The 15,435-nt window shown below is 39.5% G+C and overlaps 1 protein-coding gene across 2 annotated transcripts; it reads right to left on the minus strand.

Annotated features, from left to right (window-relative positions):
* Window positions 1-3,921: 3,921 nt before the first annotated feature.
* LOC143734699 (uncharacterized) lies at window positions 3,922-12,836 on the minus strand. Of its 2 annotated transcripts, none has more exons than XM_077225231.1 (19): window positions 12,415-12,836; window positions 12,034-12,163; window positions 11,774-11,845; window positions 10,848-11,231; window positions 10,452-10,550; window positions 10,017-10,249; window positions 9,746-9,924; window positions 9,520-9,616; window positions 9,309-9,418; window positions 8,825-8,950; window positions 8,569-8,683; window positions 8,232-8,294; window positions 7,178-7,232; window positions 6,911-7,002; window positions 6,600-6,717; window positions 6,365-6,472; window positions 6,080-6,277; window positions 5,677-5,841; window positions 3,922-4,763 (listed from the first exon to the last, which is right to left on the minus strand). In XM_077225231.1, the coding sequence occupies exons 1-19, from the start codon at window positions 12,508-12,510 to the stop codon at window positions 4,561-4,563; spliced, it is 2,643 nt and encodes an 880-aa protein (XP_077081346.1). In that variant the 5' UTR covers window positions 12,511-12,836; the 3' UTR covers window positions 3,922-4,560. The 2 variants fall into 2 exon arrangements, with proteins under 2 accessions (XP_077081346.1, XP_077081347.1); XM_077225232.1 differs by having other exon boundaries at window positions 4,373-4,763; window positions 6,110-6,277.
* Between the last annotated feature and the right edge of the window lie 2,599 nt (window positions 12,837-15,435).

Genomic DNA, 15,435 nt, shown 5'->3' on the forward strand with positions numbered 1-15,435 from the left:
ATAAATCTAGCTAGCACATTTATCCAAATTTTTAAACGCCTGTTTGAACAAGGCTAATTTGGGTGGGTTTCTATGGGAGATGGGCCCCATACAATGTCACGTCTTTTTCCGGCCCTGACGAGAACGTTGCTCTCCTCTGTTGTGAAGTGCTCCTGGCGCACATCTGGCAAATCCTCTATTATAATCAATGGAACAAGCGCACCTGCTCTTAAAGGGAATGTGAGATGTCGCTCTGATTGGTTTATTTCATGTTAGGCCCAAACCACACCTATGAGTAATGTAGCTACTTCATTTTAGATTTGCGTCGCGCCCAAGAATCTCGCTGGTAGGCTATAATAGCAACAGCGCCCAAGATCCGCCCACAAAGTTACTTGCGTTTCACGTTTGATGTTTCAGATGTTATAATAGGGCCCATTGTCTCTCAAACATGGTTCAAGTTATGTATGAAATGGGGCTCAGCTCAATAACAGTCAGTCATTGCTGAATTGCGATGACTTTAAACAACAAAGCAAAATGGTCCAGGTCATGTGATGAAATGTCATACAGTAATCTACTAAGACAAAGCAGGCTGTTGTAGGCTATACAATGAATCTTCATATTAATTTCTAACTTTAATACACTACAGTAGTTGCTAGAGGTGAATGCACTCTAGATGTGATTAATATGGATTCTGTCCTCCATTCATTTGTTAAATAGGGATGTTTGCTAATGCCAGCCATAATGGACAGAATCTGCCTTATGGACAATAGTGTATCTTCTACAGGTTCTTATTAATCCTTCCTACAGTGTCCTCACTGTCCTGTCCCATCAGTTTCCTCATCATAGTGGTAGTTATAACTGGCCAGTCTATTGCTAAGTCACAGGTATAATGTCCTTTTTCCTCTTGATGTTCAGCAGACCATCTTTATAGAAATCACAAACTAGACTTAATCTACACTTTAACATGGGTAGTGTAAATGCTGAAAAAATATTGAATTTGTCCTTGCATGATAGTGGTTAAGCTGATGTGTATCCAGGGGAGGGCTGGGTCAAAATAATATACAATGAAATAAGACTTAATTAGGGGGAAGGGGGATTACAACAAGAAGACCTTTAAATATCCTTTTTTTATTTAATTTTATTGACTGGAAATTATGCATATATTAATTATTTCTAAATAAACAGAGACTTTTGTGTCAGTCCTCTCTAATTTCCATCCAGTGCGACTGTCTGTCAGACCTTCCATACCAGGTAGTGATGAATAAGATATATGGCATTATAGAAGAGTTTGTTTACACATAACATGTCCAGATCATGTCTGATCAATGTGTTTTTTTGTGCCTGTTCATAAGGTAGGATTTTAATATCACATTTAAATTCAATTCATTATGTCTGATGTGAGACGCCATAAATGTAAGAGTATCAGGGCTCAACTATAATAACTGGGACTTTGGCCTCCTTCTCAGGATGAAATTTGCTGTTGGTATACTCCATTCTACATCCCAATTCACCTCCATGGAGCACTGAGACTCATACTGTATCTGATGGGACTGATGATGGGGGTATCACCTGCAAACTTGATCTTGGTCATTTCTCCTCCAGCAGTACGAGCAATAACTGTACTGTACTGTTGCTGGTGGTTTGCACTCCTGATCCACTGTCTCGTGACCTGTCCTGCGCCACCCATCAACTGTCTTGTGCCACCTGTCCTGTGCACTGTGCCACTGACTTGCTGTCCCATACACTGTCCTGCACAACTCATACTGTTTTGTGACACTTGCCTACTCTCACATGGCACTCACTCAATATCCCATCTGATGTGCCTACTGTCCCTTGTCATTTGTCACTGTCCATGGGTTAGGTTTCGGATTAGGTTTAGGTTTTTAACAATTTATAAGTCTCACGGGACAGTGGTGCGGGACCATAGACCAGTGGCACAGGACAATAAGTGAGTGGCGCAGGACAGTGTACTGGACAGTAGGCGAGAAGCACAAGCCACCAGCGACAGTAGAATACAGTTTTTGCTCCTACTACCTCTCTACAGCCTTCTGGTGGCCTATCCGTATTGAGGGCATGTTTCCATATTGTTAAAATTGACCAAATTAATTATATGAAAGTATGAAGTGACACAGAGCTATATTGCCATTCATGAATTGCAGGCTGGAGAACAGATTGAGAGGATCTATCATGTTATATGCTAAGCTATGCACGCATAGGTGTTAATTGACTCCAAATGTAGCAGAGTAAACAGCCAGGTTGATGGCATTTTCCACAGCCTGGTAAGCAAACTGATAGGGATCCATGAGTGATGATACAATGGTGTGTAGCCTGAATGCAGACCAATCAAGTCAATCAATTTTTTTGTATCCAAATCAAGTAAAATCATAATCAACTTGGAGTTGCAGCTTATCCTCGCTTTTAAAGACACATTCTACTTTCCATTTTCTGAAAAAAGAGGATGTCTGGCAGGTATAGGCCTACTCAATGAGGAGTTGGTCGACTCGTAAATTGAGCAATGTCTAGGGATGAGAGATATGAGGCTGTAAAACAACTGTGCTGGTGGACATCTGGCATGCAGCTTAATTATACTTTCAGACACTAGCTACGATCTTGTTGTCCCGTTTCCAACTCTGAACCAATCACCACCCTTACTGAAATGATCACTTTTTTTCATATTAATTTAAATACTATTCTGCTTGAATACATTGGTTTTGAATATATGAAAAACAAGATCCGTGGCTTTTTATCAAAGCTCTAACCTGTCAAGTCAACACAGCATGTTAAGTACTGCCAAGTGACACCAGGTCCCATGGACAATAATTGACTTTTGATATCACCAGTGCCACTTCAGCATCCTGAAGAGTTTTTATATTGTGACAGTATACTGTAAAATGTAGATTTTCAATGAAGACTACTAGGCAATTATGTACTTTATGCACTTCAATTACAATCACAAATAATTTACAACATTTTCAAATTCACATTCAAGTTTATTGTAGCCATTTCCACAGTTGAAGAAATCTATCTTTGTGTGCTCACATGTACCACAACACACATCCAACACACAAGAAAATTCAATAGAGCATAAATGAGCTCCATATTGTCCTTTAAGTGCTAAAGTTGAGGTTGAAATGTCACAGTCCAGAATGCATAAAACAGTCCATGTCCAACAGTCCATGCAGAGGGCCAATCCATTTAGTAGATATTACATTGATATTAATGTACACACTCATGATTGTAGTATATGAAGTTGCAGTGCAAAATAATTTCACATTTAACAACACCTAATGTTGATAATTGAATTATCATAGTGCATATTTACGTGTCTGAAAGCTTGGGGGTTAGCCTGGTAATAAAAGTTAGCCTGAGTCTGGCCATTCGGTAGCGATAAATTATTGCTTGCTGGAGCTTGTTGAAGTTTAAAAAGATAGGATCAGCCCTTGACTGATAGCTTGTCTTGGCTGATAGTATTCTAGCTCAGCGTTCACAACTCCTTGCCACCGGAGACAACCAGCTCAATGGAATCAAATCCAAACTAGCACTGTAGGGAGATGATAATCGAGCGGAAGTGCATAGGAAGGCGTGGCCAGGCAACCTGGGGTAGGTACTATCCCTGAATCATTAATCAATCAACCAATATTGTTCCTTCTAGTGATGCCTCTGTATCTTTTGCCTGATGTGTGAAGAATGAACAAGCAATGTTCTGGGTAGTTGTTATTATTCAGGAAGGGTGAGAGATAATGGAAAGTTCACAGATTTTAAAGGGGTGGTTCGGAATTTTGGACATCGGGGCTCATTTCCAAGTGAGCCTTATTGTTATTTATCAGTGGAGACAGTTTTCAAAAGTTTTCATCCATTCGTTCAAGTTGCATAGTTCGCCGGTGCTAGGCTAGCGCGAGTCAACGGTATCTGCTAGCCTGCCATTAAAAACAGTTTTCCCCCTCCACAGTACACCAAAAGCAAATAAATTATAACGCCAGACTATCGATGTAAATGTCTGTTGAGAGAATAATGTTAGAAATCAAATTACCCTTTCATTGCATTGCAATAGTTATTTTGTTCCTTGTATTTATTAGCACAGTCTACAGCAGCGGCGGAGTGATATTCAGTTACCTAGGCAACCGAGACTAAAACTAGCTAGCTAGACGTCCCCGACTGTAGTCCGCTTCTGTTCTGTGTTTACTTTTCGGCGCAGTACTACTAACCGGAGCAAAGTAAAATACCGCCGCTGCTGAGAAACTAGTTCCTGTAAATGTAATGAGATCATTGAGATGCAAGAGTAGTTTGATTTCTAACATTATTCTCTCAACAGACATTTACATCGACAGTCTGGCGTTATAATTTATTTGCTTTTGGTGTACTGTGTCGTGGGTAAAACTGTTTTTAATGGCAGGCTAGCAGTTACCGTTGACTCGCGCTAGCCTAGCACCGGCGAACTATGCAACTTGAACGACTGGAAGAAAATCTTTGAAAAATATCTCTACTGATAAATAAGACTAAGGCTCACTTGGAAATGAGCCCCGATGTCCAAAATTCCGAACCACCCCTTTAAAAACAAAACAAAACAGAGTGGTCTCCTTTCTAATCTTCTTCTGACTCTGGACTACTAAAGTCATATTCGTCATCAGTGTCCGTTCTGCATTCTGTGTCCTGTATCTGGAGGTCATCAACTATAGCACTATACGTGCTCACAGCTTGTTGGCATAAACTCTCCAGTGCAGAGGACCTCCGCATGAGGACACTTTTCCAACCAGCTGCAGCATCCTCTGACATGTCACCAAAATCTGTAACATACATAAACATAAGAATAACAAGTATTGTTCCAAAATTATAGCATGTAGAACCACATATGACAGAATCATGTTACTCAATTTCTTGTTTTTTGTTTTGTTTAGATTTTTTGGTTATTGTTGCAAGAAAACTTAAACACGGAATACAAGGACATTTTATTGTCATATGCATAGTTATTGTATGTAAGAAATTCATAGAAATTGTATGTGCTTGACAGCCTATACTTTGCATAAATTGGGGGTATAAAGTGCAGTCGGGGAGGGATGGGGGTTTGCAGAAGCTGTGACTGTCTGTGTGTAATTGGGGGGGGGGGGGGGGGGGCTATGTTGAGGTGAGGATAGGGCAAACAAAGTGTGAGGGTGGAGCAGAGTGGTATGACTAATATAGAAAAAACAAAACTTGTGGCTCTTTTCCACAGACTGGTACCAGATCCACTTGACTCTGGTACCAAGCACTTTTGGTTCCACCTCTGTTGAAGTTCCAACAATGATGTGTAGATAGCTCTGTGGTCATTGTTATCGCTAGCATCATAATATTAACGTTCTGAGCAGGCCCTCAGCAGCAGCTTAGTGTTAGCAAGACAGGACGGCCGATAGAGTAAATATTGCCATCTCCCCAAAAACATGTCTGTATTGTGATGAATTCAGAATACTGTTGATTTTATTTGTTCTGCTGTAGTGATTGATGTTACCAACTTTTACACAATGGTGATGCTAAGATAGTTTACTTCAGTGTTGCTGTAGCAACCAGTTACATGAAATGGTACTTTTATGCAGTGGAAAATGAAACCAAAAATTTGAAAATAAACCAAGTAGAGTCATGTTGAGGTGAGTTGAACTGATACCATTCAGTAGAAAAGGGACTATACATATGTTAGTGAGAAAAAAAACTCCAAATTTGACTTACAGCCCATTCTGATGTTCTCTTTCAGCTTCTCCACTCCCTTTATCTCCTTACGAAGAGACGTGATGTGCTGAGACATCTCCTTCACCAGGATACTCTGCTCCTCCTCAAGGCGTCTAACTAGCATCATTTGGTCAAAAATAGACCGTTTTAACCTGAAGGAGCGACCTTTAAGTAGAGGGAATTGATGGAAAAAGTGATTTAGTATTTATGATGATTAAGTTATAAACCCAAACATACAAGAGAGAGAGAGAAAGATATATATATATATATATATATATATAGAGAGAGAGAGAGAGAGAGAGAGAGAAAGAGAGAGAGAGAGAGAGAGAGAGAGAGAGAGAGATTTTCATTGCAATAAAATACTTTTTTTTTTTTTATTAAAAAATAAAAAAGACAGGCATACATTTTAGAGAACATGTCAGGACTACCATACCATCCTCACGTCTCTCCCAAGGCAGGATGTAGTCCTCTGTCAAATTGGAGGCCAACTCCTCGTCAATTGTATCCTCTGCAATTGCATTGTACAGCAGGATCTTTTGTTTCAGTTTTTTTTTTAATTCTCTTATTTTTCTTCTTTTTCTTTGTCTTGTTTGATTGCTATCTGCAAAGTGAAATAAGAAAAATTTCAGGAAAACAGTTTTTGTTTGTTTGCATTTACAATGTGCCATTTGAATATTAGTCAACCAACCATTCTGACGATAGAGGTCATGCTTCTTGCGTAGCAGGGCCACTAAGATGCTCTCTATCTCAGCCCTGAGATCCTCTGTTGCTCCCTGTTCTGTTGTGCTAACTGGCTCTAAATAGGTAACACAATTAAACGATTGTTTCATTTAAAAATGTCTGATCACCTTATGTAGTTCATATTTGAACAAAGTAATTAACAGTTGTATTTGTGAAAAATCTGAGCGCTACGCATGATTTACCTGTGACTGCCCACTGCTGAACATCACCCACCCACTGCTGTGCTGTTTGTTCAGTGATGTCATTCTTCTGGCAGAAATCACTGAAGCTAGCAGCTTCCAACTTTGCCCTCTCGGAGATCTTTAAATCACACAAAAATAAAAAAATATCATGCAAGCTTTCAGCCAATCCCGGGATCAAGAAATTCCTTCATCTACAGTTTATAAATGAATGAATGAATGAGCTTATTACAGATGGATGGACTCCAGCTCTGCTGTTTGTTGTTAAAATGTATGTTGTGTCAGGCAAGAGGACCATTGGGAAATGTCCTTACTTTGATGTATCTGCGGGCCAAGACTTTGTGAAGGTTCTCTGTCTTTTTTCTGTTCCACCCCATGGCCTGTTGAGTGAGCATATTCTCTCTCCCTGTTTAAAAAAATAAATCTGCATGCATGATTGGATCAATTTACTTGGGAAAGACCATTGCAGTTAGACACAACCTAACACAACAAATACTTTAGTGCAAGGAGAACAGGAAATTACATTTTAGAAGTCAGAAATACCTCATCACAGAGTATGGTTTGTAATGTGTCATACCAACCTGCTTTTGTCATGTACTTTGTGACAAGAGCTGCCCTGGAGAGAAAGCTGTTTACCTAGATAAACAATACAGAAATTAAATGTATTCCTATTTTATATTACCAAAAAACAACAACAAATAAACAAAAACATACTGTATGTAAATGTGAACGTGTAGCCATACTTATTGTTGAACTAATATCTTATCGTCAACTAGCTCTCCACCTCAGAATGCCATGGAAACTAAAGCGACCACGCCCTTTCAGCCATAGCCATAGACAGCAAAATAGGAAAGATCAAGCCCAATTTTTCAAAGTTGGGTCTTGCCAATTGGGTCTACATTTTAAAACATCACAATGACATGCCAGAGCTGTGACAATCGGCATTTTCATAGAATCCCATGAAACTGGGTGATGATTTTGCACTGTCACCAGCCTGGTGTGTCAAATGGGGTCCTACTGGTAGGTTGGAAAAAGTCTACCATGGCCTACTGGTTAGGGCCTTGGGCGTGTGTCTCGTTCGAATGCCGACCAGGAGGAGGGTGGTTGTGTGGAAAGTGAAAGTGGGTGGGGAAAGTTGTTGAAAATCGCTGTCCTGTCCACATCCACGGCTAAGGTGCCCTTAAGCAAGGCACCAAACCCTCCACTGCTCCCCGGGCGCCGCATCAGCTGACTGCCCACTGCTCTAGTGGTAAGGAGTTAGTGTGTGTGACCTCACTGTGTGCTGTGTATGTGCGTCTCTAATTCACGGATAGGTTAAATGCAGAGACTGAATTTCCCTAACAGGATCAAAAGTGTGTATATAATTAAATAGTGCAGCTCAGAGGGAACATAACTTGAAATAGTGATGTATCATGCAGACACCACCACTACTCACTTTTTACTCAGAGGAGACATAATGTGTGTTGCACTTGTGAGATAATGTGTGTTGTGCTCTGATGGTCATTCGAGCAAGCATAGATCTTTGTTTGATACCCTGATGTGCATTATCCTTCACACTCTGCTTGTCTCACACATAAATGTATCAGTGAAGTCTCCTATATCTACATAGTTACAATAATGTCGGTGATAACATACTTGCTCAACTTCCTCTCCAACAGTGTTCCCTGCTCCATCCTGATTCCTGCCGCCCCATCTCACCTGCAACATAGTGTTGGATTAATTTCATACCATAACTTTAAAAATCTAATGTTATGCAATCATGGATTATGTGCACATTAAAATCATTTTCACATTAAAGGTGTCATATTTTATCTGCATAATATACTACACAAGATATCATAATCAAAGACTTACAATTTAGTATATTGCCACTAATACCAGATTAAAATAATAAAAAACAATCATTGCTCGGCTTTTCGCATTAGCTGCCTGCTGGCTACTGTTGCATCTGAATTTCAGTAATTTGAGGTACCTCGCATTTTGCTGTATGAGCTTTGGCATGCATCACACTGAGAAATGGCCTCATTTCCATCAGCGGTTGAAGATCTGATGATTCTTCAGTCACTTTGCTTAGGTATGGCCAGTACCTAAAAAGAAGCACAGCATTAGTAGGCATTAACCAACACTTTGCCTGGCCATCAATATAAAACAACTGAAAAAAAAAGCAGGCACTTGACACTTAATGTACAGTAGGTTGACCGAGTTTCAATATGACAGATAAAAATTACCTGCAGACAACATCCATGCAGAAGAAAGTGACATTGGCCCTCTCTGACAATTCCCTCTGTAAAAACATTGGGTAGGCGAAGACCTCGCCCCGGTAGTGGTTCAGTCCTCGCAGCAATATCCCGTGTCTGATACACAAGAGGACAATATGGTTAATGATCAATTTACACAATAAGACCTGTGGAAAACAAAGCTAATCAAAACCCTCTATTCAAAGCCTCTCAGTCTCTCTCAGTCTCCCTCTCTCTCTCTCTCTCTCTCTCTCTCTCACACACACACACACAGACATTTCCCCATCAATCTCTACATATGTGACTAACTGATATTTAAAACAATCTTCTAGGGAAAAAAATCTGTTAAGGGGATTTACTTTCCTTCCCATAAGGAAATTTAACATGACTCTGATACATTTATCCACAAATGAGTTTCCACAGCGTGTAACAAATGGCATCTGTACAATTGCACACTTCTGATCTACCCACATACCTGCAGACTGCCACTTGTATCCCCTCTTCATCTATTTTGGACGATGATTTTTTTGACGTCTCCTTACTCGCCCTGAACCTTGAAACGCCACATGTTCCACTGTTATCTGCCTGTAAAGTCAGATATCACTCGTCTTAACAAATAGAAAACAGAAAAGACACTCAAACATAAGCAGTAGATATACTGTCTTAATATGCAATATTTGACATACTCTTGTCATGCTGCTGCCTCTGACATTGTTGAGAAAGGCTGATACCTCCTCATCTTTGGCAAGAAATAACCCCTTGTACAGAGAGGGTTCCTCATTCCTGTCCAATAAAATTGATCACAAAAAAAATCCTCTTTTAACTGACCAAACATGACTCTACATGCAACTAGATGTAGACCACAGCTGTGGTTTTGATATTGAGATTAATGCCTGTATAATATGAACATACCCTTTTGATTTTTTGAAGCGATAATGTTTGCGATTGCCATCGCAACACACTGCCAACATGTCTGGGTGACATGCTGGACAATAAAAGTGATTTACTTCACACATCACCTCTTCTGTATGCTTGCAAAAACAATATTCGAAAAAGCTTTTCTGGAACGTATCTGCACAGACATTCCCCGGCTATGACATAAAAAAAATTGTGTTTACAGAAAAGAAATATTACAATATTACAGTAATTTGATTGTGTGTAACAATGATTCAAGCAGATTTACCCTTCCAGCCTGAACAGAACGGTGCTCCAGTAGCTTTAAAAAGGCATGCCTTGACATCGAAGGAGCCGATACTTTGATGTGAGCAAAAGCTTCAAAGACATCAAAACTATATAGTGTCTGGCAGTTTGTTGTGCTTGGCCAGTAACGGTACCTGAGGAGCTCTTTCACCCCTGGGGTCCATTCCACAAGGCAGGTAGGACAAACTTTACAGGGCAAACAGACATCATATCGTCCTGTCAAAAAAGAGACACATTAAACGTGTTTCACAGAATCAACTTTTTCCAACTCAACTGTCCCTTATTAATTCACTGTAGTATTTGATATGGCATTAACATTTGGCAATTGGTATATTTCTCAAGAGAAAAGCTTTGCCTTGATGGCAATTGTTAACTTCTGCGGTACTACGAAACAAAAAGCAGGACTTTCCAAACTTACCATTCATGGTGACCACAGAAATATGCTTGCCAGAGGTGACCTTAATCTCATGGGTGCATTCACATAGTGCCCTATGTGCGGGCAATGGCAACTGACATACTGCAATGCAAAGAGGTTGTTACATTTTTCCTCAATCGAGAAGGTATATCACTTGTCATATCAGTGATTCAAAACCAACATCTACAAAATAGACAACTCTACCATGTCATTATCACTGTTTGCTTACTAATAGCACGTTTCATAGTCAAAGCCAAACAAAAACAATTTCTTCAGTCAAAGAGTGATTCAAATTAAGAGTTTAAACCTTTTCCATTGACAAAGTATATCAACAAAGAATATTTGTGTAATTAGTAATTACCCTTTACTAGTCAACACAAATTGTTAATAAACACATACCCTGCTCACAAAAGTGAGGCTGGCCGTTTTCACCCATCACCACAGCCTTTGTGGGGGGAATAGACTCCAGGTAGCCGTGGAAAATTGCCTCCCTGCCATGGAACACATTCTTTTTGTGAGCCTCCATGTCGCATCCTCCACATAGATACTCCATGTCCAGTGGCACACAATCCAGGCACCTAATTACTGCCTCTCCGGCACCGCACCTGTGACATTTTTGGTAGAAGTCTCTTTCAGCGGACAGTTTAGCATCAAGCAGCGCTGGCCTTGCTGCTTTTGCCCTTGTATCAGCGTGTAGCTGCCGCTGTGCCCATGCTGTTTTTTCAGCTGCCACATTAACCTCAACCGAGTCAAGAGTGTCCCTCAGCTGTTGAAGACACGTTTCTGAAAATAAATGAAAATAAATAAATAACTGTAAAACAACCCTTCGATTGAGTGAAGGCACAATAGATAAAAATTACATAATACTGAATGGTACGACAATAATTATGACTTAAAATCTGACTTTGACCAAGCCATTCACGACAGTGTCCATTCAATGTTGGTTTAATGTACTGTATATGGACTGGATCATTGTATCACAAACCATTGTATCACAATGGTCTCACAAACCGTGTAATATGCTTCCGATAATAGACCAGTTTGAAATGAAGAGTTGGAGTGTCTATCACTTCCCAAAATAGGCAAGAATTTCTAAAAGCAAGCTATGCAAAAGCAATGAGTGCAGAAAAAAATAGAATATAATGCACATGTTCTGTCTACAACAACAAAATACAAACACAAACCACTTTTAATGTAGTTGCGTGGAGAAGAAGCGTGAGACATCAACAACAATGAATCGAGGAAAAGTTTACAGGGTCATTAGAAAAGTTGTTGATATGGAGGAATAGGAAATGTAGTTATAGGGATTATACAAACATACTCACCAAGACTTGCAGTAATCTCTTCTTCGATCTGAGGGACTTCCTCAGACACTGTGTTCACTTGAACTTCAGAAGCTGCAAAGGCCAATACAATAGGTAATCTATTCTATCAGGGTCTTACTGTAAAGCATCATATATTTTAGTCCAGAAAATTAACAATATTCAATCATACATCTGGCTCAGTGAGCTCAAACCATCTTTTCACTCACCAACATTTAGATAATTATCATTATTAAACTATAACAGTGCTATAAACAACGAACCTAATGCACGACGTTCTGCTTTTTGACGTTTCTTACGTCTGTTACTTGTGGCCGCTGCGCTTGCGACTGCTTTCCCTCTCTTAGTCCTCTTTCTTTTTTGAGGGACATGGCTTCCCATTGCCATTGCAGCCTATATGAAAATAAAATATTAATGTTTTCTGATAGAATATCAGACTTATGGTTATGTTTGATGGACGCTTTTTTCCAAAGTAACTAACAATAAAAAACACAAAACTAAAACTACAAGATATAAAATACTACACTACTCCAATGTCCATTAAATGTCTAGAACATCATACCTCAACAGCAACTACAACAAACAAACAATATGTAAATAGTGATTTTCAGAGACATGGGTGTAAGTTTATCAAAACTTCTCACCCTGGCCTCATGGAGAAGAGCCTTGCTAATTTCAGCAGCCATATGGCCCCTGACCTCATTGGGATCTTCAAAGAATCCTGGGTGGTTTTCCGACATGGTGCATGCACAGATACAATACAAAAATACAGACAATAGACACACAATACAGATATGAAGATGAGTGTGTGTGTGTGTGTGTGTGTGTGTGTGTGTGTGTGTGTGTGTGTGTGTGTGTGTGTGTGTGTGTGTGTGTGTGTGTGAGTGAGAGAGAGAGAGAGAGAGAGAGAGAGAGAGAGAGAGAGAGAGAGAGAGAGAGAGAGAGAGAGACAGAAAGTGTGAGAGACTTAAGAGAGAAACAGAGTGAGCGAGAGAGATTGAAAGAGTGGCTCTTAAAAGTGCCTTTGTTTTTTTAAACGATAGAGATAGAGCAATGGAGATAATATGTAAAAAGCAAATAATCTGTAGAACAGACAAGAAAGCATAATTAGATATACAGTATCTCTGAGAAAAAAATATAATGTCCACATTAATGCGAGACACTATAGGTGAATAGGGTAAACTTTTAAAATAATAGTTATCACCATGAAACTTCCTCAGTTGATTAATTACACAATTAAGTATATAAAAACAGTGTATTATAAGTTTTTGAAATGTGTATGTTTAATTATGCAAAGTAGGCATTATCTCATTAAATAAACGCAATTTTGCATATATATTTTCGGTAACAAAAATCTGAACATATGCATATGATAAAATTATTTTTTTTCATTTTGTTTACACACAAGATGATTTGAAACAATATCAGACGGATTTCAGGATAGGGCCTAGCTATATGCTTTAATTACTTAGGAAATAATACTGGAGAAAAAAAATCGATTTCCTCTATATTTTTTGGTGTACATGATGGTGCTACATAGGATGAGATGTTGGTAACGTTACTGGATGGATGAAAAAAAATAAACTCATTTTGAGAAAACATTAAATATTTGTAATGTAAAAATGCATACTTTTTTTAGAGAAAAACCACTAACGTTACAGACACGATATCATGTCAACTATTTAGCAATCAACAATACAAGCCATCTAAAACGCATTAAAACGTTTAATTCAACATTTATAGATAGTAAATAAGTAGCAGGTCTGAGATACATACCGATTTGTAGAGGGGATCCTCGCAATGACGGAAAAACCGCGAAAGTGGGGTCGCCGTCATGGCAACAGACTCGTCCGATTTAACATTAATTTATAATTAGTCTTTATCATTTTTTTTTTCGTTGTCTGTATATGCCTATCTTTCAATTGAGTAAACATAAAAAAAATTGTAAATTAGTCCAAATATTATTTACACAAGATGATGGATGGGGAGTTTGATTGATCAAGCCTGCCTCTAGTTATCCGGTTATCCGTGTGTCCCGTCACGGAAGAATCCGTGGTGCCATCACAGAATTTGTCAATAAGCAAAAGGCTATAGAAACTGGTCAGGGGAGATAATATGTTCACAGTTTAATTAGGCTACATGCATGCAAAAACAGACAACTTGAATAGCCTACTGAAAGTGTCAAAATCAGCAATAGGCAATCTCGTCCAGTGAAGGTGAAAAAAATCTGTGGCGACGACTGAATATTCCGTGGTCCCGTCACGGAAGAATTCCGTGGTCCCGTCACAGAATTTGACAATAAGGAAAACTGTTACAAACTGATCGGGGGAGATAATATGTTCACAGTTTAATTAGGCAACATCGCAAACACAGACAACTTAATAGCCTAAAGTGTCAAAATCAGCAATAGGCTGTCCAGTGAAGGTGAAACAATCTGTGGCGACCACTGAATATTCCGTGGTCCCGTCACGGAAGAATTCCGTGGTCCCGTCACGGAAGAATCCGTGGTGCCATCACAGAATTTGACAATAAGTAAAAACGGTTACAAACTGATCGGGGGAGATAATATGTTCACAGTTTAATGAGGCAACATCGCAAACACAGACAACTTACTGTAATAGCCTAAAGTGTCAAAATCAGCAATAGGCAATCTCGTCCAGTGAAGGTGAAAAAAATCTGTGGCGACGACTGAATATTCCGTGGTCCCGTCACGGAAGAATTCCGTGGTCCCGTCACAGAATTTGACAATAAGGAAAACTGTTACAAACTGATCGGGGGAGATAATATGTTCACAGTTTAATTAGGCAACATCGCAAACACAGACAACTTAATAGCCTAAAGTGTCAAAATCAGCAATAGGCTGTCCAGTGAAGGTGAAACAATCTGTGGCAACCTGATCTCACAGAATTCCGTGAAATGAACACGGACCCTTAGCTCAAAATCCGTGGAAGTTTCACGGAATCGCCGAAAATTCCGTGATGTGCCCACGGAAGTGATGCCTATGTAAGTCAATGACAGGCAGCATCCGTGGTCCACACACGGACAGTTACAACACACGCGCTCCCCCAATTGACGTCGTTTTATAATTTGTAAATGTATCGCTTTGAATATTCTGAGTTTACTTAAAGTACTTTACTTTAAATATTTAGTTTTAAAGTGATTTTAACTTGATTGTTCTGCCGTCGTTTGATCGCTAGGATAACGTCTGGTCACCCTGAATTCCGTGACCGTACCACGGAATATTCAGTGGTCGCCACAGATTTTTTCACAGCTGGACGAGATTGCCTATTGCTGATTTTGACACTTTCCGTATTCAAGTTGTCTGTGTTTGTGATGCATGTAGCCTAATTAAACTGTGAACCTCTTATCTCCCCTGACCCGTTTCTATAGCCTTTTGCTTATTGACAAATTCTGTGATGGCACCACGGATTCTACCGTGACGGGACCACGGAATTCTTCCGTGACCGTACCACGGAATATTCAGTGGTCGCCACAGATTGTTTCACCTTCACTGGACGATATAGCCTATTGCTGATTTTGACACTTTAGGCTATTACAGTAAGTTGTCTGTGTTTGCGATGTTGCCTCATTAAACTGTGAACATATTATCTCCCCCGATCAGTTTGTAACCGTTTTTACTTATTGTCAAATTCTGTGATGGCACC

Source organism: Siphateles boraxobius, unplaced genomic scaffold (assembly GCF_051911475.1).
Source record: "Siphateles boraxobius isolate OS27281-9 unplaced genomic scaffold, OSU_SipBor_1 13, whole genome shotgun sequence".
NCBI lineage: Eukaryota > Metazoa > Chordata > Actinopteri > Cypriniformes > Leuciscidae > Siphateles > Siphateles boraxobius.